Source organism: Canis lupus, chromosome 12 (genome assembly GCF_003254725.2).
Source record: "Canis lupus dingo isolate Sandy chromosome 12, ASM325472v2, whole genome shotgun sequence".
Classification (NCBI taxonomy): Eukaryota; Metazoa; Chordata; class Mammalia; order Carnivora; family Canidae; genus Canis; species Canis lupus.
In genome coordinates this window covers 7,684,242-7,710,371 of record NC_064254.1, presented here as the reverse complement: position 1 = coordinate 7,710,371, position 26,130 = coordinate 7,684,242, and the positions used below count along the sequence as shown (strand labels likewise).

At 40.0% G+C, this 26,130-nt stretch overlaps 1 protein-coding gene across 1 annotated transcript in view; it reads left to right on the top strand.

The window, feature by feature from the left end:
• Positions 1-2,033: 2,033 nt before the first annotated feature.
• Positions 2,034-26,130, top strand: part of GLO1 (glyoxalase I) — a 31,893-nt gene continuing 7,796 nt past the window's right edge. Inside the window, exons 1-2 of the mRNA XM_025418649.3 lie at positions 2,034-2,223; positions 24,292-24,374. Coding sequence (XP_025274434.1) covers positions 2,140-2,223; positions 24,292-24,374 — 167 coding nt within the window. The 5' untranslated portion in view covers positions 2,034-2,139. The remainder of the gene's footprint in view (positions 2,224-24,291; positions 24,375-26,130) is intronic.

Genomic DNA, 26,130 nt, shown 5'->3' with positions numbered 1-26,130 from the left:
TGATCTTAGGGTCCTGGGATTGAGCCCTTCATCAGGCTCCCTGCTCAGTGGGGAGCTTGCTTCTCCCTTTCCCTCTGCCTCTACCCCTGCTTGTGCTCTCTTTCTCTCTCAAATTAATTAGTTAATTAATTAATAAATATAGAACCTAGAACCAGCTTATTCGGTGAAAAACCTATCAACATGTTTATTAAAATTGCATTACATTAACAGATTCATTTGCAAATCAATCATTATTTTGTGATATTGAGTTTTTCCATCCATTTTATATGGTTTATTTCTCCTGTATTGTGGGAAGTTCATCAGAGGGTTAGAGGGAAAGAACAGTTTAGGATGTCTTTTCAGTAAAATATCTCAGACAAATTTCTTTTGTCTGGGCTTCCCATGGAAAAATTCATTGGTAGTGCACAGTGTACGGAGGGTTTGTGTTGCCTCCATTCCTGGGTTACCAGTTTTAAGTTCTATTTCCATGTTGAAGTTTGGTGGGTCCAGCACACTGAGTAGTCTCCTCTTACAAGAACAGCATCCCTCTTCTTTTTGGGGAGCTGTTTCTGATCCCACTTCACCCTGGTGGTTCTAATCCTGGCTCATGGCAGTGCCCTGACCACAAGAGTAAGTAAGAAGTCTAGGCCAATCATAGCTCCTTCCTGGATTTTATCAAACTGGAATTCAGGGAAGTGGTCCCTCCCTCTCAGGTAAGAGGCTGAGAGGCTGGGTGCTCTGACTCTAGACTGATGAAGTAAGTATATCTGACAAAATGAAGTCGAGATCAAGAAAGAAGCTGAGATGAGAGATGGAGACATCTTGGTGATGGCCAGGTGCCACATACTGGGTATTTGGTGCCGGATGCATCCCTGCCCTGTTTCAGTTTGATTAGGTGAGCCAACAAACTCCCATTTTGCCCAACTTTTTTTTTTTTAATAATTCTTTTTTAAAAAAATATTTTATTTATTTATTCATGAGAGACAGAGAGAGAGGCAGAGACAGAGGCAGAAGGAGAAGCAGGCTGCATGCAGGGAGCTGGATGCCTGACCCGATCCAACCACCACAGGATCGATCACCCCCTGAGCAGAAGGCAGCTGCTCAACCACTGGGCCACCCAGGCACCCCTTGCCCAACTTCTTGCAACCAAAATTCCTAACATGTATCTACCTTCTTGCTGATTTACATCAACCCTGCTTTTCACTTAAAACTCTTTGTCAAATCTCATTCCTCATTTACTTATTAACATAAAGCCCTTTTCTAAATCACATCTATGCCAGTTATGACCTAACATCAGGAAATCTGTATTGAGCATGTACTGTGCCAGTCATCAAAGAACGAAGTCTTCCGATGAACACAATCTAAATATGTGCCTTAGTAAAATTAATGCAAAACACATACTGCAAGTTGTGGAAACTTAAATCCTAGGTCGTGAAGCCCTGATTTAAATGGTCAGGTTTGGTCGGTGTCAAATGACATTTAATTCACGGCTTCACGACTTAGGACTTAAGTGTCATTTGAACCTGACCAAAGTCCTGCCAGGAAGCTCAGAGAGGGGTCAGTAATCTCTCCAAGCTTCTGTAGCGAATAAATAGTGGAACCAAAACTTGAACCTGGATTTTTGATCAAGTCAGAGTCGTTTTAATTATCCTGTACCAAAAAAAAAACAAAAAACAAAAAACAAACAAAAAACAAACAAAAAAAATTATCCTGTACCGCTTACACTGAGAAAATACTTCTGGATCCTTATACTTCAGAAAGGAAAGCTCCCAATTCTCTTTCCACCAGGTTCCAATTTCCTACCAAGTTGCAGCAGTGAGGTATGGATGTTTCCTGAACTTTAGCAAGTTAGTTAGGCCGAGAAGCGAAACGGGGAGATCACGCTTTCCAAGCCGGCAAGGTTTTTTGGGTCTTCCCCGCGCCTCCCCTCGAGCGCAAGGCACCTTGGGAGTTGTAGTCTTGAGCCGCGGAGTCCTGTGGGGCCCAATCAGCAGAGAGCCAACTTGCCCTGCGCACCGTGATTGGCTGAGAATCGGCGGCTGCCCCCCCGCCCCGGCCGGCGCCGTCCCGGCGTCGCCAGGCGGGGCAGCGCGGGGCGGGGAGCGGCGTGGGTGGCTGCGGTGTTTTCGCGAGCGTCGTCGCCGAAGCCGCAGTTGGGCCATGGCAGAACCGCAGCCAGCGTCCAGCGGCCTCACCGAGGAGGCCGCCCTCGCCTGCTGCTCCGAGCCGGACCCCAGCACCAAGGTGGGCGCAGAACCGCCATCCCCCGAGTAGCGGTCCCCGGAGGGGGCACATCCGCGGGCTGAGCCGGGCCCGGCGCGGGCTGGGGTCGACCCCCGTGCGGCCGCCGCCGCCGCCTCCCGGGGCGAGCCGGAGCGGGCGGGGCGGGCGGGGCGGGCGGGGCGGAAGGCCTTCGGCCTGGCGGTGCGGGTGGGCGATCGCGAGAGGGTCCGTTTCCCCAGGGACCGCGGCCCTGCCGGCCTTAACCCGTTTATTGGGGGACGGTAACTGGAAGCCAGGGCCAACCCAGAGTCGGGGCCCGTGTCCGTGGGCGTGCGGCTCCCCGGGTCGGTAGCGATGGCGGGCGGGGCGGATCCCGAACGCCCAAGTCCGGGTTCGAAGGTCCCTGTCCCCGCGGCCCCTCCCAGCCCACCTGGCTGCGGGCTCAACTCCTCCAAACTCGTGCGCTCTCTCCGAGTTTCGCTGTTGCTTGCTGGCTATTGGTTGCTCACGGCCACGCTTCTGGCCTCCGCCTCTCTCCCCCTCCGCGTGCTTGGGGGACCCAGGAGGGCTGACGGTAATCGTGGAAACTCCTCCACCGACCCCTCTCATCGCAGCGGAGACCCAGTAAGAGGAGGGGCCTGTTGCATCCCTCCAGCTTGCCTGACTTGTCTGCACTGAGTCAGTGTAGCTCACTCAGGTGTGGTGCCTTCAGGCCGGCAAGATCCAACACGGCAGCCGCTGGGGGCTTGACTCCAGCGCGCTTGTCAGTGCCAGTAGACGCCTTTGTATTTTTTTTTAATTGTTAATTAAAATTAATTTAATAATTTAATAATAATAAAATTATTTATTTATTTATTTATTTATTTATTTATTTATTTATTTATTTATTTATGGCACAGAGAGAGAGAGAGAGGCAGAGACACAGGCAGAGGGAGAAGCAGGCTCCGTGCAGGGAGCCCGACGTGGGTCTGGACGCCAGGTCTCCAGCATCAGGCCCCGGGCCAAAGGCGGCGCTAACCCGCCGGGCCACCCGGGCTGCCCTAGATGGCTGGAATTTCTAAATTCCTTAAAGATTGTGTGTTGATGAGTTTGCTCCCTGCTTGCTCTTTACCTTTGGCGTGGAGAGTCAGACACCTCTGCTTGCTAAAGCCTTTGACTGGCACCTGGTACTTAGCTTAGGAGAAATAGTAGTCACTGCAAAATTTAAGGGGGAAGAAAGAAAGGAAGGAAGGAAATTTCTTCTCACACGCATTTTCCTAGTATACCTAGTTATTTCTCAGAGTATAAATTGAGTCATTCAGTATAAATTAATTTCCTAGATAACTGAGGATTTTATGTGCTAGGCTATTTTAAAAGATTTCAGAGATCTCTATAAATTTCATTAAATACATTTTCTTGCCTTCTTAATTTGCGCTACACATAATCGAAATTTCTCTTGTTTATATGGAGTAATTACATCTTGAAATCAATACTTTTTGGCCCTGAAATACCATGTGGGAGACGTAAAATGAATATGCAGTGGCAGCTGGTATACCTCGAGTGTGCCAGGCCCTGGGGTTTTGTTTGAAGTATATTTCTTAATTTAATCCTCACAACAACCCCATGAAGAAGGCATAATTATTATCTCTGTCTTACAAATAAGGAGACTCCAGCACAGAAGTATTGAGTAACTGGCCCAGAGAGGCACCCACACTCTCAACTTCTACCCTCATTCGGCTTCTGAAGTACTGACTTAAGCAGTTATTTTGGAACTTGACATGAAGGAAAGTAAAAGACCTAAGTGAATTCAGTTCAGCCTGATGGTTGATCACCTGCTGTATATAAAGAAAAAGAACACAGTGTGTTTGGAGGATACCGGGATGAACAAGATGATGTCTGTCTCTTCACCAGACAGACACCAACTGTAACAATACGATGGAGCTGGGAGTACCGTGCTGTTGACATTATAAAACACCCTGGGAGTACAAGAGGTAGAAACTTTCGAAGGTAGCGTCTGTGGTATGGTATAGTCACGGGGTATTTGAAGTCTCAAGACCTACACTTGAGTCCCCAGATCTATATATATATATATATCATTGGCTGTAGTGATTTTAGCAGGGCACTGGGGCTGAGTTTGTAAAAGCAGCATAAAGAGAGCTGCGAGGAGGATAAAATGTATTACTGTTCTCTAAACTATGAAAAGTGATAGAATTCAAAGGTGCGCATCAGGGAAGTACATCAACCAGAAGGTGGGGGTGGGCCTATATCTTAAAGCATGGATGGGGTTCCAAAATCATCTGTAAGACAGAGTTACATAGGAGTGGGGCATTCTAGGTAGAAGGAACATCTGAGCAAAAATGTGGTGAGACGGCAGAAATATGCAGTGCAGGCGTGTTCTGGAGAGGTGAGTTACGTGTTTTTGGTCAAAGTTCAGGTTATTTAAACAGTGGAGCTGTGGTGGAGAAGGCTAGAATGGGAGGTTGGAGCCTTACTCTCCTGGAGAGAGAGAGAGCTTTGAATGTCACATCTAAGGAAGCTAGATTTTATGTAGGTGGTAGGGATCCATTTGGGGTCTCAAAGCATTTTGTAGAGTAGATTGGAGGGATCCAGGTCTGGAGGCGATGAGAACACCTAAAAGGTTCTTCTAGAAGGTGAAATAAGTGATGAGGGCCTGGTTTGGAAAAGAGAGGGTAGTGGTGGTAGAAAGTCAACTTGCCTGTTGATCATTTGTATCTTTGCCCAGAAGGCAGGCCAAGGAATATACAGCTGCACCATATCCTGGCAATCTTATTGGCCAACTGTCTTCATAAGGCCAAATACTTCTTTTCCCAAGTGATAATCTCCTGAAATTAATTGTTTTGACAGTCTCTATCAGTGTCCTTTAAAGTAATAATTTGGAGTCCCATCCCATCTGAGTGGTAGGTGGGTCAGGGAAAACTTTGAGTGTTGGTGACACTTAGGCTGGGTTTTGCCAAATAAAAAGAAAGTACCTAGGTAGAATTTGGTGCAGGGGTAGGTGGAAGAGAGAATGGAAAGGAGGAAGGAAGGAGAGTGGCCAGATGGACGAATGACTGTTTTAGGCAGAGAGAATCATAGTAAATATAAAAAGCACAATGACATCAGAGAACTGATGCAGGAATCTACAGATAATAGGAGACTGAAGTTGTAGGCAGTGGGAGTTGAGGGAGGAGGTACGCAAGACAATCATCAGGATGCCCAAAGAAAATATGTTTGTTTTTCTCACCCTGTAAAGGTTTCTATTTGGCAAATATATTTTATTTATATTTTATGGTATATATATTTTATTAGTATATTTGTACATGTATATAATTAAATACATATTCATTGGGGGTGCATGCTCTTTTTTAACTGATAAGAGTTAAAACATTCAAAATGACTAGGGGAGTGCTAACAAATGATGAAATTAGAGAAGTATGCACTAATCATATGTGCTTGCTTTGGGGACTTCCTCTGAAGGAATGATTTTTAACCCAGAAATGACACAATTGGGTTTTCACTATAGAAAGATGACTCTGGTACTTGATGAGAAGTTCAGTGGCTTGCATCTGGGTAAGCCTGTAAGAAGCAGAGACCAGGGACGCTAGGACAATCATCCAGGGAGGAAGTAGTAAGGACAGGAGCAAGGTAGTGCTTATTAGAATGACAAGGAGAACAATTCCAGAGGGATTTAAGGAGTCATTTTGATAGGACGCTTGCACTGGCTTACTGAGAAGTGGAAAGGGAGAAATCTAGGAAGACTCCAGGTGTCTGACTTGAGCTGACAAGGGATTCTAGAGACACTGTGCTAAGCACTTTAATGCATTATCCCATATGCTTTCCAGCTCAACTCTGTGAGCTAAGAACTATAATTATCCCCATTCTAAAGATGTGAAAACTGAGGTTCAAAAAAGGTAATGATTTACCCAAGGCAATGGTGGTAGAGTTAGCATTTGAACCATATTGCCTCTGAAGAATAATTTCTCTCACACTTGTGTGTTTTCTCTCCCTTTGCTTGAGATTTTAAAGGCCTCATGATCCTAAGGGCTTCTAGGATTTTCCTATTTCTTTTACTTGTTGTAAGAGTAGTCTGGCAGGTGTGTTTACTAATATCACAGGTAATTTTTAAATTTAAAGAAGTTTCTTTTGTGTCTCCTAGCTATTTCTATTGCCCTTATCTGTAGAGTGAGTATACTTGAAGTATGTCTTTGGCTGTTGAATTATTATAGAGTGGTAAGGAAAGAACCACATGAAACCAATTTAGATAAGATAGAATAAATGTAAAGGGAGTGGCTGAATTATTTTCAGGAACAATTTATCACATTCTGGCATAGGTTGAGTCAGGCAAATAACACTAGAAGGAGGAAGATAGCGAAGAAAAAATATATCAAGCCATCTTGTACATCAAACATGTTTTCCAGCTGTTACATAGAAAACAATTTCTCAGATATGCTTGGATCTCCAAAAGGGTCTTTCACTGAAGGCAACTGTGACTTTTAAAAGTAAGGAAAAAACAAAACTTCATCCATTTTTGTTTTATAGGAATATGATTCCTAGTCATGAAGAGCTAAGACCTTAACTCTTTGATGAGAATGTGACATTTGGTTAACTCTAGCTGTTTCCCAAGAAACAAAAATAGTGTTTGTTACTTAGCAATATTGCTTATGATAAAAATAAGAATAACTTGATTGATAAGTTGCATTTAGAGAGGGTGAATTATCAATACCTAACAGGAAGTCACAGCTTTGGGCTTTCCTGAATGTAGTGGCTCTTATAACTGTCCCTTGTGGAGATTTTGAAAGTTTTGCCCATGGAATTGCTACTAGAGAGATTGGTTCCTGTGGCATACAGAGCTTCTACACCAGGGTGATTCCTTTTTTTTTTTTTTTAATATTGTATTTATTAATTCATGAGAGATACACACACAGAGAGGGAGAGTGAGAGAGAGAGAGAGAGAGGCAGAGACATAGGCAGAGGGAGAAGCAGGCTCCATGCAGGGAGCCCGATGCGGCACTCGATCCTGGGACCTGGGGATCACACCCTGCACCAAAGGCAGATGGATGCTTAACCGCTGAGCCACCCAGGCGTCCCACCAGGGTGATTTCCTGCTACTACCCAGTGCACATCTTCTCCTACACCTGAGCTGTACAGACTTCTTTTTGAGTACTCCTGCTGAAGAGGAACACGTAAGCCTGCTCTCTTGGCAAGTTGTGTTTTCTGACTGAAACTTTCAGCCTGTGGTTGTCCTGAATCTGAATGTTTAGTTGAGCCTTAAGAAGATTCTCTGCTGGGGGTGATGCAACATTTGTGAAAATTTATTGTGACAGAGAGTTGATGAGCTCCAAAGGAAGCTTCCAAAGGCTCACTGTTCTTAAGGCCAAAACACACAAGTTAGGCCAAAGAAATCTTAAAATTTCTGAAAATTTAGCAAATGCAAGTTTGAAACTTCTCTTTTTTGAAGACTAAAGGTGATAGAAGCTATGGAGGTATTGACTTTGATTTTGAGTAAGATGTAATATCTTAAAGAGCTCCTTGACAACAGTTCTACAGAAATGAGTGTCTTCATCATTAGAAAGAGACCTGTGGTGACCAAACATACCCTGTTGTTGTGGGGCTCAATTGTATCAAATGAATTTGGAGTCTTACTGGGAACATGGAGTACACATACTTTCCCCTATTTCTCCTGCTAGGTACAGCTAAGAACTCTAGACATTTTATATAAAATAAATATAGGAAGACATTGGAGAGGTGAAGAGAAGAAGGCAGACTAGCTAGGGACCTTGAGACCCTAGAAGCAACATGGTGGTGAGCTTCCTGAATTTTCTTTTTTGCCTTATTTAGCCCAAACTCGGAGTGACAGAAATGTCAGTGGGTGCAACCAAAAAACCCACAAAAAAAAAGCCAAGAAAACAAAACACAAGCAAAAAACCCACCAACAACAATGAAAACCTCTCTATTCACAGGACCAGGGAATAAGCAGTATTTCCTGATGAGGCAGAAAACTTTTAGACAATAACAGCTCTACTACAACTAAACACCACAGAAAAAACTGTGGCAACATCCTTGCCTCTGCCAGCAAAGGCTGGGTAGGGAGCCTCGTCTTCTGCTGAACAGGCTGCAATGCGATGTGCACCCCTCCCCCTGCCAGGGTGGTATCAGAGAATGTTGAATAGGGAGCCAGAACTCTGATCTCACCAGACAGTAGCAAGCTTTCCCCACTTGCTGTATTAATGGAGACACATGGGGAACCTGAAATTCTACCCCACTGCAACAGTGGAAGTATTTTAAGACAATTATAAATGGGAGAGAGTGAAGGGATGTAAAGAGAGGTGAGGTTTCTGTACTTCACTCAAATTGAAAAATGACGACACCAAGTGACTATGATAACTTATATTTAATTGAACACCTAGAGCAACTGCTAAGAAAGCTATACAAGAGTGCATGAAGAAACACTACAGATAAATCAAAGTGGAAGTATCAAAAAATGTTCTAGTAACCCAGAGGAAGGCAAAGAAAAAAATTAACAAAACAATAAATAAAATAGCCAACTTAATCCCTAGTATTTCAATAATTACATTAGGTATAAATACACCAATTAGAGATTAGCAGAGTGGATTTAAAAACATGCCCCAACTTCTCTATTTATGAGGTGATGGGTATTAACTAGACTTATAGTGGTAATCCTTTCACAACATGTATGAGTCATTAAGCTGTATACCTTAAACTTACACAGTGCTATACGTCAGTTGTATTTCAATATAACTGAAATAAAAGAAAATATTCCTCAAATATATGCTGTATGCATGAAAACTCACTTCAAATATAATAATAGAGGCAAATTAAAAGGATGGAATAAGATTATTACGGAAACATTAATCAAAAGAAAGCAGGAATGGCTTATACCAAATAAAGTAGACCCCAGAGCAAAGAAAATGATAGTAGGTAGGGAAGTATTTGTATAGTGATAAAAGGGTCAGTTGACCAAGAAGATATAACAGTCCTAAATAAATGTGCACTAAAAAAACAACTGAAAAAAAAAACAAAGCAAAAACTGATTTGATGGAAAGGAGAAATAGAAAAACCCACATTTATAATTGGAGATTTCAGTATTCCTCTCTCAACAATTGACAGAACTAGAGAGAAAATTAGCAAGGACATAGACAAACTCTACAGCACCATCAGTAAACAAGATCTGATCAACCTTTAAAGAACTCCACCCAATAACAGCAGAGTACACTTTCGTTTTCAAGTGCCCATAGAGTATATACCAAGATAGACCATGTCATGGGCCCCAAAACCAACTTCAACAAACTTAATATTATTGAAATAATACAGAATGCATTCTTTGACCACAATGGAATCAGACTAGAAATCAGCAGCAGAAACTAACAGGAAAATCTCCAAACACTTGGAAACTAAATAACACTTTTCTAAATAATTCATGATCAAGAGGAGGTTTCAAGGGAGATTTTTTAAAAAATAGATTGAATGAAATGAGAAAGGAATCTCAGCTAACACAGTGCTAAGAAGGAAATTTATATTACTAAACCATACATTAGAAAAGAGAAGTCTCAAATAATTCGTGTTCCCTCCTCAAGAACCTGGAAGAGCAACATAACCGAGAGAAAGCAGAAGGAAGGAAATCATAAAAAGCAGAAATCATTGAAATTGAAAACAGAAAATAGAGAAAATCAATGAAACAAAGTTAGTTCTTTGGAGGAAAAAAAAAAAAAACCCAATACATTTGACAAACTTGTAGCAAGATTGACAAGATGAAAAGAGAAGATAGAAATTACCAATATTAGGAATGAAATAGGGGATATCATTACAGACAGCAGACATCAGAAAAGATAATAAGGGAATATTAAAAACAACTCTGTACATGTAAATTTGACAATTTGTATTAAGTAGACCAATTCCTTAAAAAACACAAACCACCATAACTTACCTAATATGAAATACATAATTTGAATAGCTCTATAACATAAGAAAATTTAATTCATAATCAATAACTTTCCCCAAAAAAATCTCTCGAGGCCCAAATGATTTCACTGGAGAATTCTTCCAAGTATTAAAAATGAACATCAATTCTGTACAATCCCTTTAAAAACTGAAGAGGAGGAACACTTCCTGATTCATTTTATATTATACTTTTTTTTCTAATTTTTATTTAAATTCTAGCTAGTTAATATGTAATGTAATACTGTTTTCCGGAGTAGAATTTAGTAATTCATCACTTACATGTAACACCCAGTCCTTATCATAACAAGTGCCCTCCTTAATGCCCATCCCCCATTTTGCCCATCCCCCACCACCTCCTTCCATCACCCCTCAGTTTGTTCTACCTGATTCATTTTATAAAGCTAGTATTACTCTGACACCAAGAACCAGATGAAGACAATACAAAAAAAAACTAATCTTCCTCATGAATATAGAGGTAAAAATCCATGATAAAATATTACCAATTATAATCTAGCAATATATAAAAAAAATTACCATGACCAAGTGGAGTTTATTCAGGGTGTGCAAAACTAGATCAATATTCACAAATCAAAGTAATGTGTAATATTAGAGGCTAAGGAAGAAAAATCACATGATCATGTTAATTGATACAGAAAAGACATTTGATGAAATTTAATACCATGTCCAATTTTTTTTTTTCAGAAAAAAATAGGAATGGAGGGGAACTTAATTCAACTTGATAAAGGTCATCTATAAAAAAATTTACATTATACTTAATGGTGATGCTTCTTCCCTATTTTGTGGAATGTGACAAAGATGTTCGTTCTCACCACTGTAATTCAACATAGTGCTAGAAGTTCTAGCCAGTGCAGTAAGGTAAGAAAAGGAAGTAACAGTCATTCAGATTGGAAGGAAGAAATAAAACTGTCCCTATTTGCAGAGGACATGATTGTACAGAGGAAATCCTAAGTATTTTACAAAAAAACTCGTCTAGGACTAAGAAGTGAGTTTATTGAGGTCACAGGACAGAAGATAAACATACAAAAAGCAATTCTATTTCTGTATACTAGCAGAGAAAACATGAGCACCATGATTAAAAATATAATTGCAACCAAATTTCTTAGGTATAAATAAATTCATCATGCAGGATTTACATGCTGAAAATCACACAGTACTGATAGAGATTTTAATAAACAGACATAACAGCATTCATCTTTGGAAGCTTCAGCATAGTAAAGATGTCAATTCTCTACAAATTGATATACATGTTTAACACAAAACTTTTTTTAGATATAGGTAAGATTATTCTAAAACTTCTATGAAAGGCACATGAGCTAGAATAACTAAACTTTGAAAAGAATGAAGTGGAAGGAATCCATCTATCTGATTTTAAGACCTACTATATAGCAACAGTAGCCACGCCTCTGATATTGGCAGAGGAGACACAGATTTAATGGAACAGAATAGAGAAACCAAAATAAGACCCACACTAATACACCCTACAGACTTTTGACAAAAATATGAATGCAATTCAATGGAGAAAGGGTTGGCTTTTCAACAAATTGTGCTGGAGCAACTGAATATCCATCAGTAAAACAAAAAAACGAAGATTTACCCAAGTCTCACATCTTAACACCAAAAAAAATCCATTTCGAGGTGCTCAGAGGGACCTTGACCCTTTCATTTTTGTCCCTGTCTCACCTATATAGTTTTGACAGGATGCTATTACAAACACATAGGATGTGCACTAGAAATATCCTTGATTGTAACATTATAGTGTTTTCAAAGTAATTTTGAGCTAATTAAACTTGGACCAGGCTTTCCAAAGCCTGATTATTTATTTTAACTCTTTTTTTGTTTTTTTTTAAGATTTATTTATTTATTCAGAGAGAGCGAAAGAGAGGCAGAGACACAGGCAGAGAGAGAAGCAGGCTCCATGCAGGGACCCCGAGCGGGACTCCTGGGTCTCCAGGATCACACCCCCGGCTGCAGGCGGCGCTAAACCGCTGCGCCACCGGGGCTGCCCTATTTTAACTCTTTTTATAAGGTAAAGGAGCAAATTTTTGTTAACCTAGTAGCCACCCCAGAAAACCCAAAGATAGTTTAAGCATACAAGATGGCTTTGTTCTTCCAAATTTTGAGCATGATAAGGGAGAGACAAAGTTAGGAATTGTCCGATGAATGGGGCCTGGTTAGCTCATCTGTTAAGCATCTGCCTTCCACTCAGGTCATAATCCTAGGGTCCTGGAATCGAGCCCCACTCCCTGCTCAGCAGAAAGTCTTTCTCCCTCTCCCTTTGCCCCTACCCCTGCTCCTTCTCTCTCTCTCTCTAATACATAAATAAAATCTTAATTATCTGATGAGACAGGACATGAATGTAAGTCCTACTTTTTTTAAACACAAGATATATTTATTTTAAACAGTATTTTAAGACCATAGGAATAATCATTTTTAAGGATTCTTTTTGAGGAAGGATCATTCAGGTGTTTACCAGAAGTACAGAGTTGAAAGAATATGTTGGTGTTGAAAAGCAAACTATTAGCATAGAATAACTTGAGCATTTTATAAAAAAGCAAGATGTGCTTGTTTTTTTATATCATCTAAATAACATTTTTGTAGCAAAAATGTTATAAGCCAGTTTTTATGAATAAACCCACTAGTACTGATTATACATTTAATTTTTTTTGCCATTTATAGACTTATTTTAAGGTTAAAATGGCATTAAAGTGTGTTTTCGTCTATACATCTATACATTTACATGGAAATAATCTATCGTGTTGAGTCTTCGCAGTTGGAACAATGCTGTAGATGCCCTCCCCCCCACCTTTTTAAAGATTTTATTTATTTATTCATGAGAGACACAGACAGACACATAGGCAGTGGGAAAAGCAGGCTCCCTGTGGGGGGCCCGATGTGGGACTCAATCCCAGGACCCCGGGATCACGCCCTGGGCCAGAGGCAGACGTTCAGCCACTGAGCCACCCAGGTGCCCCTTTTTCTACCTTTTTGAAACTATTTTTCCAGCGTTATTGAGATATAATCAACATATGACAATGTATAAATTTAGGGTGCACAGTGTGGTGATTTGATACACATGTATATTGCAAAATGAATACAGCAAAGTTGGTTAATGTGTTGATCACCTCACATAATTAGACTTTTTTTTGTGTGTATGTGCTGATAGCTTTTAAGACATGCTCTGTTAGGGGATCCCTGGGTGGCGCAGCGGTTTGGCGCCTGCCTTTGGCCCAGGGCGCGATCCTGGAGACCCGGGATCGAATCCCACTTCGGGCTCCTGGTGCATGGAGCCTGCTTCTCCCTCTGCCTATGTCTCTGCCTCTCTCTCTCTCTCTCTCTGTGTGACTATCATAAATAAATGAAAAAAAAAAAAAAAGCTTTAAAAAGAAAAAGACATGCTCTGTTAAATCTGCTCTCTTACAACTCTCAAGTATACATACAATACAGTATTGTTAGCTATGTATAGACTTTTAAGAGTTCATTTTTATATTTATTTTTATGTGTGTATTTAGATAGTTTTAGCACATAGCCATGTTAACAGGAAATAAAATTAAAGGCTTTTAGCATTACTTTTAAGATGTAATTAATTAATTTGAATAGCATATTAAATGAACTAAACATGTATGTATCTTTTTAAACTTAATATACCATGCATTTTAAATGTATTCATTATATTATGTTATGCCTGTGTCATTATTTATCTATTTCTTTGTTGTTAGAGGCAGTTTAGCCAATGTAGTTGAAAGCAAGGACTTTGGAGCCAAACTGCTTGAGGTGGAATTTTTTCTAACGCTTACTCTTTCAGCAGTAAAATGGGATGGTTATAATACATATCTCATAGGGTTGTCGTGAAGATTAGATGAGTTGATTTCTGTAAATAAGGACAGTACGTGACACACAGTTATTATTTAAGTGTTGCAATGAATGTCTTTGCACATAAATCTTTGTCAGAGTTTGTAATTATTTCCTTAGATAAATTTTTAGAAGGGAAACATCTTGGTCAAGAATATGAGCTCTCAGTTTATGAACTGAAGTAATGATAAAGTCTTTCATATTCTGACAATACTAATGTTGGTACTAGAAAGATGTTGAAAAGATGAACTATGAATGTGACCAATGTCATTGGTAGGATGGTAAACTGGGCCATACAGAACAGATTTTAAAAGGGTTTTAAGGGCCCCTGGGTGGGTCAGTAGATTAAGCATCTGTCTTTAGCTTTGTGATCCCTGGGGCCTGGGATTGAGCCCTGTGTCGGGCTCCTTGCTCACCAGGGAGTCTGCTTCTCCCTCTCTCTCTGCTGCTCCCTCCCTCCACCCTACTCGTGTACTCTCTCTCTCAGTCTCTCAAATAAATAAATAAATAAATAAATAAATAAGTAAATAAAATCTTTAAAAGGGTTTTAGACTTTAAATTTTTTTCTTTTAATTGAAGAAGAAACTGGTAATGTTGGAAAGAAAAGATCATAGTGCAAGTTCATTTACTCCTTCAAAAAATATTTATTGGTTATCTACTCCATGCCAGATTCTGTTCTGAGGTACATCAGTAAACAAAACAAACACCCTTGCCCTTATGGAGTTTATATGCTAACAGGGAAAGAAAAACAATAAAGATAAATATAATAAATAGCATATTGAAAGGTGACAAGTGCTATGGGAAAAGAAAATGATAAAAAGGTGGTCAGTTAGGGCCTCATTGGGAAGATGGCATTTGAGTAGAGTTAAAAAGAATAGAAGTGGCTCTGGGAAGGGTTGCCTGGCTGGCTCAGTTGGTAGAGCCTGCAATTCTTGATCTCAGGGTCATGAGTTCAAGCCTCACATTGGGTGTGGAGCATACTTAAAAAAAGAAAGAAAGAAAGAAATGTGTCTGGGGAATGAGCCTTCTGGCAGAGGCCCTAGGTGAGCTGTTGAAGACTACAGGGGAGCTGAGTGGGTGGGGGGGGGAATGGGGTGAAAGAGGCAACTGGGACCAACCATAGAGGGTCATTGTAGGGACTTTTGCTTCACTCTGAGTGAAATGGGAGCCTTCTCACGGTTTTTGAGTAGAAGAGTGATCTGAATTAACTTTACCAGATCTCCCCAACAATAGGTTGTAGGGGACAAGGTAAGAAAGAAGAGTACCATCCAATCTGGGTGGAGGTGGGGTAGCTGGAATCAGAGTGCTAACAGGGGTGGTGAGAAGTATAGAGTCAGAGTTTAGGGAAATTAGGTTACTCGTGACCAACAAAGGAGAATTTTGCTGATGTAATTGACAGCTAATAGCTTAATGGTGAGTGAGGGAACAAAAAAACTCACTGAAAGAGTAAAATAAAAACAGCCTGGGGATCCCTGGGTGGCGCAGCGGTTTGGCGCCTGCCTTTGGCCCAGGGCGCGATCCTGGAGACCCGGGATCGAATCCCACATCGGGCTCCTGGTGCATGGAGCCTGCTTCTCCCTCTGCCTATGTCTCTGCCTCTCTCTCTCTCTCTCTCTCTGTGTGACTATCATAAATAAATGAAAAAAAAAAAAGCTTTAAAAAGAAAAAGACATGCTCTGTTAAATCTGCTCTCTTACAACTCTCAAGTATACATACAATACAGTATTGTTAGCTATGTATAGACTTTTAAGAGTTCATTTTTATATTTATTTTTATGTGTGTATTTAGATAGTTTTAGCACATAGCCATGTTAACAGGAAATAAAATTAAAGGCTTTTAGCATTACTTTTAAGATGTAATTAATTAATTTGAATAGCATATTAAATGAACTAAACATGTATGTATCTTTTTAAACTTAATATACCATGCATTTTAAATGTATTCATTATATTATGTTATGCCTGTGTCATTATTTATCTATTTCTTTGTTGTTAGAGGCAGTTTAGCCAATGTAGTTGAAAGCAAGGACTTTGGAGCCAAACTGCTTGAGGTGGAATTTTTTCTAACGCTTACTCTTTCAGCAGTAAAATGGGATGGTTATAATACATATCTCATAGGGTTGTCGTGAAGATTAGATGAGTTGATTTCTGTAAATAAGGACAGTACGTGACACACAGTTATTATTTAAGTGTTGCAATGAATGTCTTTGCACATAAATCTTTGTCAGAGTTTGTAATTATTTCCTTAGATAAATTTTTAGAAGGGAAACATCTTGGTCAAGAATATGAGCTCTCAGTTTATGAACTGAAGTAATGATAAAGTCTTTCATATTCTGACAATACTAATGTTGGTACTAGAAAGATGTTGAAAAGATGAACTATGAATGTGACCAATGTCATTGGTAGGATGGTAAACTGGGCCATACAGAACAGATTTTAAAAGGGTTTTAAGGGCCCCTGGGTGGGTCAGTAGATTAAGCATCTGTCTTTAGCTTTGTGATCCCTGGGGCCTGGGATTGAGCCCTGTGTCGGGCTCCTTGCTCACCAGGGAGTCTGCTTCTCCCTCTCTCTCTGCTGCTCCCTCCCTCCACCCTACTCGTGTACTCTCTCTCTCAGTCTCTCAAATAAATAAATAAATAAATAAATAAATAAATAAGTAAATAAAATCTTTAAAAGGGTTTTAGACTTTAAATTTTTTTCTTTTAATTGAAGAAGAAACTGGTAATGTTGGAAAGAAAAGATCATAGTGCAAGTTCATTTACTCCTTCAAAAAATATTTATTGGTTATCTACTCCATGCCAGATTCTGTTCTGAGGTACATCAGTAAACAAAACAAACACCCTTGCCCTTATGGAGTTTATATGCTAACAGGGAAAGAAAAACAATAAAGATAAATATAATAAATAGCATATTGAAAGGTGACAAGTGCTATGGGAAAAGAAAATGATAAAAAGGTGGTCAGTTAGGGCCTCATTGGGAAGATGGCATTTGAGTAGAGTTAAAAAGAATAGAAGTGGCTCTGGGAAGGGTTGCCTGGCTGGCTCAGTTGGTAGAGCCTGCAATTCTTGATCTCAGGGTCATGAGTTCAAGCCTCACATTGGGTGTGGAGCATACTTAAAAAAAGAAAGAAAGAAAGAAATGTGTCTGGGGAATGAGCCTTCTGGCAGAGGCCCTAGGTGAGCTGTTGAAGACTACAGGGGAGCTGAGTGGGTGGGGGGGGAATGGGGTGAAAGAGGCAACTGGGACCAACCATAGAGGGTCATTGTAGGGACTTTTGCTTCACTCTGAGTGAAATGGGAGCCTTCTCACGGTTTTTGAGTAGAAGAGTGATCTGAATTAACTTTACCAGATCTCCCCAACAATAGGTTGTAGGGGACAAGGTAAGAAAGAAGAGTACCATCCAATCTGGGTGGAGGTGGGGTAGCTGGAATCAGAGTGCTAACAGGGGTGGTGAGAAGTATAGAGTCAGAGTTTAGGGAAATTAGGTTACTCGTGACCAACAAAGGAGAATTTTGCTGATGTAATTGACAGCTAATAGCTTAATGGTGAGTGAGGGAACAAAAAAACTCACTGAAAGAGTAAAATAAAAACAGCCTGGGGATCCCTGGGTGGCGCAGCGGTTTGGCGCCTGCCTTTGGCCCAGGGCGCGATCCTGGAGACCCGGGATCGAATCCCACATCGGGCTCCTGGTGCATGGAGCCTGCTTCTCCCTCTGCCTATGTCTCTGCCTCTCTCTCTCTCTCTCTCTCTGTGTGACTATCATAAATAAATGAAAAAAAAAAAAAAAGCTTTAAAAAGAAAAAGACATGCTCTGTTAAATCTGCTCTCTTACAACTCTCAAGTATACATACAATACAGTATTGTTAGCTATGTATAGACTTTTAAGAGTTCATTTTTATATTTATTTTTATGTGTGTATTTAGATAGTTTTAGCACATAGCCATGTTAACAGGAAATAAAATTAAAGGCTTTTAGCATTACTTTTAAGATGTAATTAATTAATTTGAATAGCATATTAAATGAACTAAACATGTATGTATCTTTTTAAACTTAATATACCATGCATTTTAAATGTATTCATTATATTATGTTATGCCTGTGTCATTATTTATCTATTTCTTTGTTGTTAGAGGCAGTTTAGCCAATGTAGTTGAAAGCAAGGACTTTGGAGCCAAACTGCTTGAGGTGGAATTTTTTCTAACGCTTACTCTTTCAGCAGTAAAATGGGATGGTTATAATACATATCTCATAGGGTTGTCGTGAAGATTAGATGAGTTGATTTCTGTAAATAAGGACAGTACGTGACACACAGTTATTATTTAAGTGTTGCAATGAATGTCTTTGCACATAAATCTTTGTCAGAGTTTGTAATTATTTCCTTAGATAAATTTTTAGAAGGGAAACATCTTGGTCAAGAATATGAGCTCTCAGTTTATGAACTGAAGTAATGATAAAGTCTTTCATATTCTGACAATACTAATGTTGGTACTAGAAAGATGTTGAAAAGATGAACTATGAATGTGACCAATGTCATTGGTAGGATGGTAAACTGGGCCATACAGAACAGATTTTAAAAGGGTTTTAAGGGCCCCTGGGTGGGTCAGTAGATTAAGCATCTGTCTTTAGCTTTGTGATCCCTGGGGCCTGGGATTGAGCCCTGTGTCGGGCTCCTTGCTCACCAGGGAGTCTGCTTCTCCCTCTCTCTCTGCTGCTCCCTCCCTCCACCCTACTCGTGTACTCTCTCTCTCAGTCTCCCAAATAAATAAATAAATAAATAAATAAATAAATAAATAAATAAGTAAATAAAATCTTTAAAAGGGTTTTAGACTTTAAATTTTTTTCTTTTAATTGAAGAAGAAACTGGTAATGTTGGAAAGAAAAGATCATAGTGCAAGTTCATTTACTCCTTCAAAAAATATTTATTGGTTATCTACTCCATGCCAGATTCTGTTCTGAGGTACATCAGTAAACAAAACAAACACCCTTGCCCTTATGGAGTTTATATGCTAACAGGGAAAGAAAAACAATAAAGATAAATATAATAAATAGCATATTGAAAGGTGACAAGTGCTATGGGAAAAGAAAATGATAAAAAGGTGGTCAGTTAGGGCCTCATTGGGAAGATGGCATTTGAGTAGAGTTAAAAAGAATAGAAGTGGCTCTGGGAAGGGTTGCCTGGCTGGCTCAGTTGGTAGAGCCTGCAATTCTTGATCTCAGGGTCATGAGTTCAAGCCTCACATTGGGTGTGGAGCATACTTAAAAAAAGAAAGAAAGAAAGAAATGTGTCTGGGGAATGAGCCTTCTGGCAGAGGCCCTAGGTGAGCTGTTGAAGACTACAGGGGAGCTGAGTGGGTGGGGGGGGAATGGGGTGAAAGAGGCAACTGGGACCAACCATAGAGGGTCATTGTAGGGACTTTTGCTTCACTCTGAGTGAAATGGGAGCCTTCTCACGGTTTTTGAGTAGAAGAGTGATCTGAATTAACTTTACCAGATCTCCCCAACAATAGGTTGTAGGGGACAAGGTAAGAAAGAAGAGTACCATCCAATCTGGGTGGAGGTGGGGTAGCTGGAATCAGAGTGCTAACAGGGGTGGTGAGAAGTATAGAGTCAGAGTTTAGGGAAATTAGGTTACTCGTGACCAACAAAGGAGAATTTTGCTGATGTAATTGACAGCTAATAGCTTAATGGTGAGTGAGGGAACAAAAAAACTCACTGAAAGAGTAAAATAAAAACAGCCTGGGGATCCCTGGGTGGCGCAGCGGTTTGGCGCCTGCCTTTGGCCCAGGGCGCGATCCTGGAGACCCGGGATCGAATCCCACATCGGGCTCCTGGTGCATGGAGCCTGCTTCTCCCTCTGCCTATGTCTCTGCCTCTCTCTCTCTCTCTCTCTCTGTGTGACTATCATAAATAAATGAAAAAAAAAAAAAAGCTTTAAAAAGAAAAAGACATGCTCTGTTAAATCTGCTCTCTTACAACTCTCAAGTATACATACAATACAGTATTGTTAGCTATGTATAGACTTTTAAGAGTTCATTTTTATATTTATTTTTATGTGTGTATTTAGATAGTTTTAGCACATAGCCATGTTAACAGGAAATAAAATTAAAGGCTTTTAGCATTACTTTTAAGATGTAATTAATTAATTTGAATAGCATATTAAATGAACTAAACATGTATGTATCTTTTTAAACTTAATATACCATGCATTTTAAATGTATTCATTATATTATGTTATGCCTGTGTCATTATTTATCTATTTCTTTGTTGTTAGAGGCAGTTTAGCCAATGTAGTTGAAAGCAAGGACTTTGGAGCCAAACTGCTTGAGGTGGAATTTTTTCTAACGCTTACTCTTTCAGCAGTAAAATGGGATGGTTATAATACATATCTCATAGGGTTGTCGTGAAGATTAGATGAGTTGATTTCTGTAAATAAGGACAGTACGTGACACACAGTTATTATTTAAGTGTTGCAATGAATGTCTTTGCACATAAATCTTTGTCAGAGTTTGTAATTATTTCCTTAGATAAATTTTTAGAAGGGAAACATCTTGGTCAAGAATATGAGCTCTCAGTTTATGAACTGAAGTAATGATAAAGTCTTTCATATTCTGACAATACTAATGTTGGTACTAGAAAGATGTTGAAAAGATGAACTATGAATGTGACCAATGTCATTGGTAGGATGGTAAACTGGGCCATACAGAACAGATTTTAAAAGGGTTTTAAGGGCCCCTGGGTGGGTCAGTAGATTAAGCATCTGTCTTTAGCTTTGTGATCCCTGGGGCCTGGGATTGAGCCCTGTGTCGGGCTCCTTGCTCACCAGGGAGTCTGCTTCTCCCTCTCTCTCTGCTGCTCCCTCCCTCCACCCTACTCGTGTACTCTCTCTCTCAGTCTCCCAAATAAATAAATAAATAAATAAATAAATAAATAAATAAATAAGTAAATAAAATCTTTAAAAGGGTTTTAGACTTTAAATTTTTTTCTTTTAATTGAAGAAGAAACTGGTAATGTTGGAAAGAAAAGATCATAGTGCAAGTTCATTTACTCCTTCAAAAAATATTTATTGGTTATCTACTCCATGCCAGATTCTGTTCTGAGGTACATCAGTAAACAAAACAAACACCCTTGCCCTTATGGAGTTTATATGCTAACAGGGAAAGAAAAACAATAAAGATAAATATAATAAATAGCATATTGAAAGGTGACAAGTGCTATGGGAAAAGAAAATGATAAAAAGGTGGTCAGTTAGGGCCTCATTGGGAAGATGGCATTTGAGTAGAGTTAAAAAGAATAGAAGTGGCTCTGGGAAGGGTTGCCTGGCTGGCTCAGTTGGTAGAGCCTGCAATTCTTGATCTCAGGGTCATGAGTTCAAGCCTCACATTGGGTGTGGAGCATACTTAAAAAAAGAAAGAAAGAAAGAAATGTGTCTGGGGAATGAGCCTTCTGGCAGAGGCCCTAGGTGAGCTGTTGAAGACTACAGGGGAGCTGAGTGGGTGGGGGGGGAATGGGGTGAAAGAGGCAACTGGGACCAACCATAGAGGGTCATTGTAGGGACTTTTGCTTCACTCTGAGTGAAATGGGAGCCTTCTCACGGTTTTTGAGTAGAAGAGTGATCTGAATTAACTTTACCAGATCTCCCCAACAATAGGTTGTAGGGGACAAGGTAAGAAAGAAGAGTACCATCCAATCTGGGTGGAGGTGGGGTAGCTGGAATCAGAGTGCTAACAGGGGTGGTGAGAAGTATAGAGTCAGAGTTTAGGGAAATTAGGTTACTCGTGACCAACAAAGGAGAATTTTGCTGATGTAATTGACAGCTAATAGCTTAATGGTGAGTGAGGGAACAAAAAAACTCACTGAAAGAGTAAAATAAAAACAGCCTGGGGATCCCTGGGTGGCATAGCGGTTTGGCGCCTGCCTTTGGCCCAGGGCGCGATCCTGGAGACCCGGGATCGAATCCCACATCGGGCTCCCGGTGCATGGAGCCTGCTTCTCCCTCTGCCTCTGTCTCTGCCTCTCTCTCTCTCTCTCTGTGACTATCATAAATAAATAAAAAAATTAAAAACAAAAACAAAAACAAAAAAAAAAACCAGCCTGGGTGGCTGAGTGGTTTAGCTCTTGCCTTCAGCCCAGGGCGTGATCCTGGGGATCCCGGATCGAGTCCCACGTCGGGCTCCCTGCATGGAGCCTGCTTCTCCCCCTGCCTGTGTCCCTGCCTCTCTCTCTCTCTCCCTCTCTCTCGCTGTGTCTCTCATGAATAAATAAATAAAATCTTAAAAAAAAAAACAAAAAAAACCCCACAAGTTCCAGGGACCATCCCACTATAGGGACAAGTAGTAGGAAATGTACCAGGAGCTCCTCTATCTATTACATTGTAAGACTGTAACTGACGTTTATAAAAATGTCCTCGAACCATCAAAATAAGTAAATTCCATATGCTTTTAAAGCAGATAAGTAAATAGCTGAGGTTTTATGTATGTTATAATAGCTAATATTTTTCAGATATTTTAATCATTTGAAAAACCTGTGTATAGATCCCACCTATTTCACCAAAGTTCAAACAGTACCTTGTTTTAATTTGTGCCAAACAAGAATATGAAGTGAAATTTTATTTGCTGCATTTTGATCTCCCTTCATTGCAGTCACAGGGTGACTGTATAGGTGTTTCTGCGATTTTGTTCAGTGGGGAAAACCAGGGCCTAGTTGTGAGTACCAGGCCAGTACCTGGATGTCAGGAGCTGCTTTTCCCTTTTTCAGCTGCTTCCTTTAGGAGTGCAGCACCTGCCTGAGAAAAGCAATCCAAGTAATCTAGAAACATAATTTCTAGGCCAACTGCCTTATATGTGACTATAAGCTGTGGATGAAGAATTAAATTATTATATTCATTAAGATCTACTTATTAAAATATTTAGGTTAGTTTTGTTTTAAATGAGGATTTCAATGCCTAAAATAAGAGTACATTTTGGTCACTTAAAAATTTAACAAAATAGAAAAATACTTCCTAATGATGCTGAGTGAATAAAATATATTTATGTTTTATCTGATGCTAGTTATAGGGAAGTGATGTGGATGGGTCTGCAAAGGGAGAGTTCAGAATTTTCAGGCCTATTTTGTCAAGCTGTGGGTATAACAGAAAAATGTGTTAGGAAGTACAAATATAGTTAACGGACTCATGGTTTGGAAGGTATCTATGGTAGAAAGATACCTGAACTTAGAAGGCTGTGACAATTAATTTAATCACCTTGGGTGTGTCTCTCATCTATTAAATGGGGACATTAGTACCTATAGATAGTAATACTTTATAGGTACTGTGCCTAATGAAGGCAAAGTATTGTAATTAATGTTATTAATAATCTTAACTCCATGAACTCTACCCTTTTCTTAATGAGGTCAATCAAGCTTTTGTTTCCTGATTTGTAAATTGAATAGTTTTTTTTTTTAAGATTTTATTTATTTATTCATGAGAGAGAGAGACACTCGGAGACATAGGCAGCGGGAGAAGCAGACTCCCTGTGGGGAGCCTGATGCAAGACTGGATCCCAGCAACCTGGGATCACAAGCTGAGCCAAAGGCAGATGCTCAACCACTGAGCCACCCAGGTGCCCCAATTGGACAGTTTCACAATGGTGTTAGAGACAGTAGCTTTTTACCCTTTTAGTTATTTAGGAGTCTGATCTTGTGAGTAACTTCTTGCAATGGTTACCAATAAATAGTTCTGGAAAGGCATTTATACATTCATGGAACACATCTTACAGTAATTGAATTCTTTATTTGTAACATCACTGTTTTATTTTGGGTCATTTAAAAGACTGGACATAAAGATTTAGTTGTAAGTAGTTTCTTTGGGAGGTAGTTGGAGGAGGCTCTGTGGAGTGGGAAATGGAGGCAATAAAAAGTATGTAAAAGTGGATCACCACTGAGGGCAGCTGGGCTTTATTCTGCAGGGAAATCTCTGAGACATGGTATGGAACATGCCAGGGGCAAGGGAACCAGGTTTTTTTTTTTTTTTTTTTTCCACCCACTATTGGTTGAGGATCATTTGGGGGGTGTAAACTCGCTGACACGTTGGGCCTGCCTTCGTAACCAGAAAACATCCTTGGGCAGAGAGTTGTAGGAAGTGTAAGTGGTAGGTCTGGGAACCAGGTACAGCTGAGGGGACAAAGTTACTTTCTTCTTAAACATTGTGTTAGAAAGTCGGACTGTATCTTGCAACAGAAAGCATAATTAATGTTGATAACAAGTGCCAGAAGCCAAATCTGTTTAATATGCCCTGTTTTCTCCTTAGGATTTTCTGTTGCAGCAGACCATGCTACGAATTAAGGATCCTAAGAAGTCACTGGATTTTTATACTAGAATTCTTGGAATGACGTAAGTAGACTATTTATTGGCACCTATGATGTTTAAATGTATAGCTTTGCAAATATAGGGAACGTTTTTGGATCCACTTAAAAAATGGATTATACTTTTCTTCAAAAATCACAGAAGTCGGGCAGCCCAGGTGGCTCAGCTGTTTAGCGCCGCCTTTAGTCCAGGGCGTGATCCTGGAGACCTGGGATCGAGTCCCACGTTGGGCTCCCTGCATGGAGCCTGCTTCTCCCTCTGCCTGTGTCTCTGCCCCCCTCTCTCTCTCTCTCTCTGTGTCTCTCATGAATAAATAAATAAACTCTTAAAAAAAAAAGAAAATCACAGAAGTCCTTTTAGCCAGGTGTCTGGGACTAGGCTTGACTGGCCTGGGCTTCTATCCAGTTCTTCTAAATGCCAGCCAGGCTCACTGGCTGAGTGCTTGGGTGTTCTTTCCCTCCCTTCTCTGTGAGAGCTGCCAGTTTAATCCTTAATGTGTTCCAATCCTTTTAATGTTATGGCCTTATATTTACTTTGGAAAAGATACAGTTATAAAAATGCATTACTTAGAAAATGAATGAGTTTACCTAAAACTGGCCATCCATTCCATTTTAGTAGGATGGATTCTCTTTTGCTGAACAGGTAATATCCACTGATCTGGAATCCTTAAAGCATAGTTGTTTTTATTTTTATTTTTACAGATTTTATTTATTTATTTGAGAGAGAGAGAGTACGGGCAGGAGCAAGGGGAGGGGCAGAGGGAGAAGCAGGCTCTGAGCAGGGAGCCGGGATCATGACCTAAGCCAAAGGCAGATGCTCAACCCACTGAGCCAGTCAGGCGCCCCAAAGCATATTTGTTTATTTTTCTTGTTTTGTTTCCCTAAAGAACATGAAGGGTTTTTTGTTTGTTTGTTTCTGACAATATAGATAAAGAATAAAATTAAGCAGTTTTTAATTTATTGCCTGGATAAACCTCCATCGACATGGAGTAATATAGTATATGTTTGTTTAGGTTCAGAAAAATACAAAATGAAAAGTGGTTACCTTCCATTCCCAGTCCTTGTCCCCAAAGATAATGGTTGTTAATAGCTTCTTATAATTCTTTCCAGAATTTTTTTAGAAAGAATTCTATTCTTTCTAAAAAAATAGTTTAGCAAATGTTTATAGCACATTTAAAATCAGAGTGAAAATAAATACATTGAACATTAGGTATTTGCCAGACTTTACATGTTTTTCATTCAGTCTCCATAGTAGCTCATGAAATAGTTTATTCCCCATTTTATAAATGAAGGAAGAAACCAGAGTTTAAAAACACTAAGTTACTGGCCCCAGATACTATAATGGGCACATGGTAGAGTGGGAATTCGAACCCAGGTCTGATTGACTCCAATCATGACCTTGTTTTTCAAGATCCCCCCGCCCCCAACAGGGTGCAACTTGACATTATACTGAAAGATATGCTTGTTGGGAAAAACACATTACAACAGGTTCATTTGCCCCACTTCCCACCTGATTGGTCTGTAAGGCTTGTGTAATCCGCATTACTGGGTACAGAGATATTTTTTCATGACTGGAGTATGGGAGGTGTCCGATACTTTATTATAAACATGTTAGAGTAAATCTTATTTGTGGTAAGCTGGTGTCTGTCTCAGTGGGCCAAGGTGTATTACATAGCAGTAATAATTAAAAGATCTGAAATCAGGACACCTGGGTGGCTCAGAGGTTGAGCAACTGCTTTTGGCTAAGGGCATGTGGGATTGAGTCCTGCATCAGGTTCTCTGCA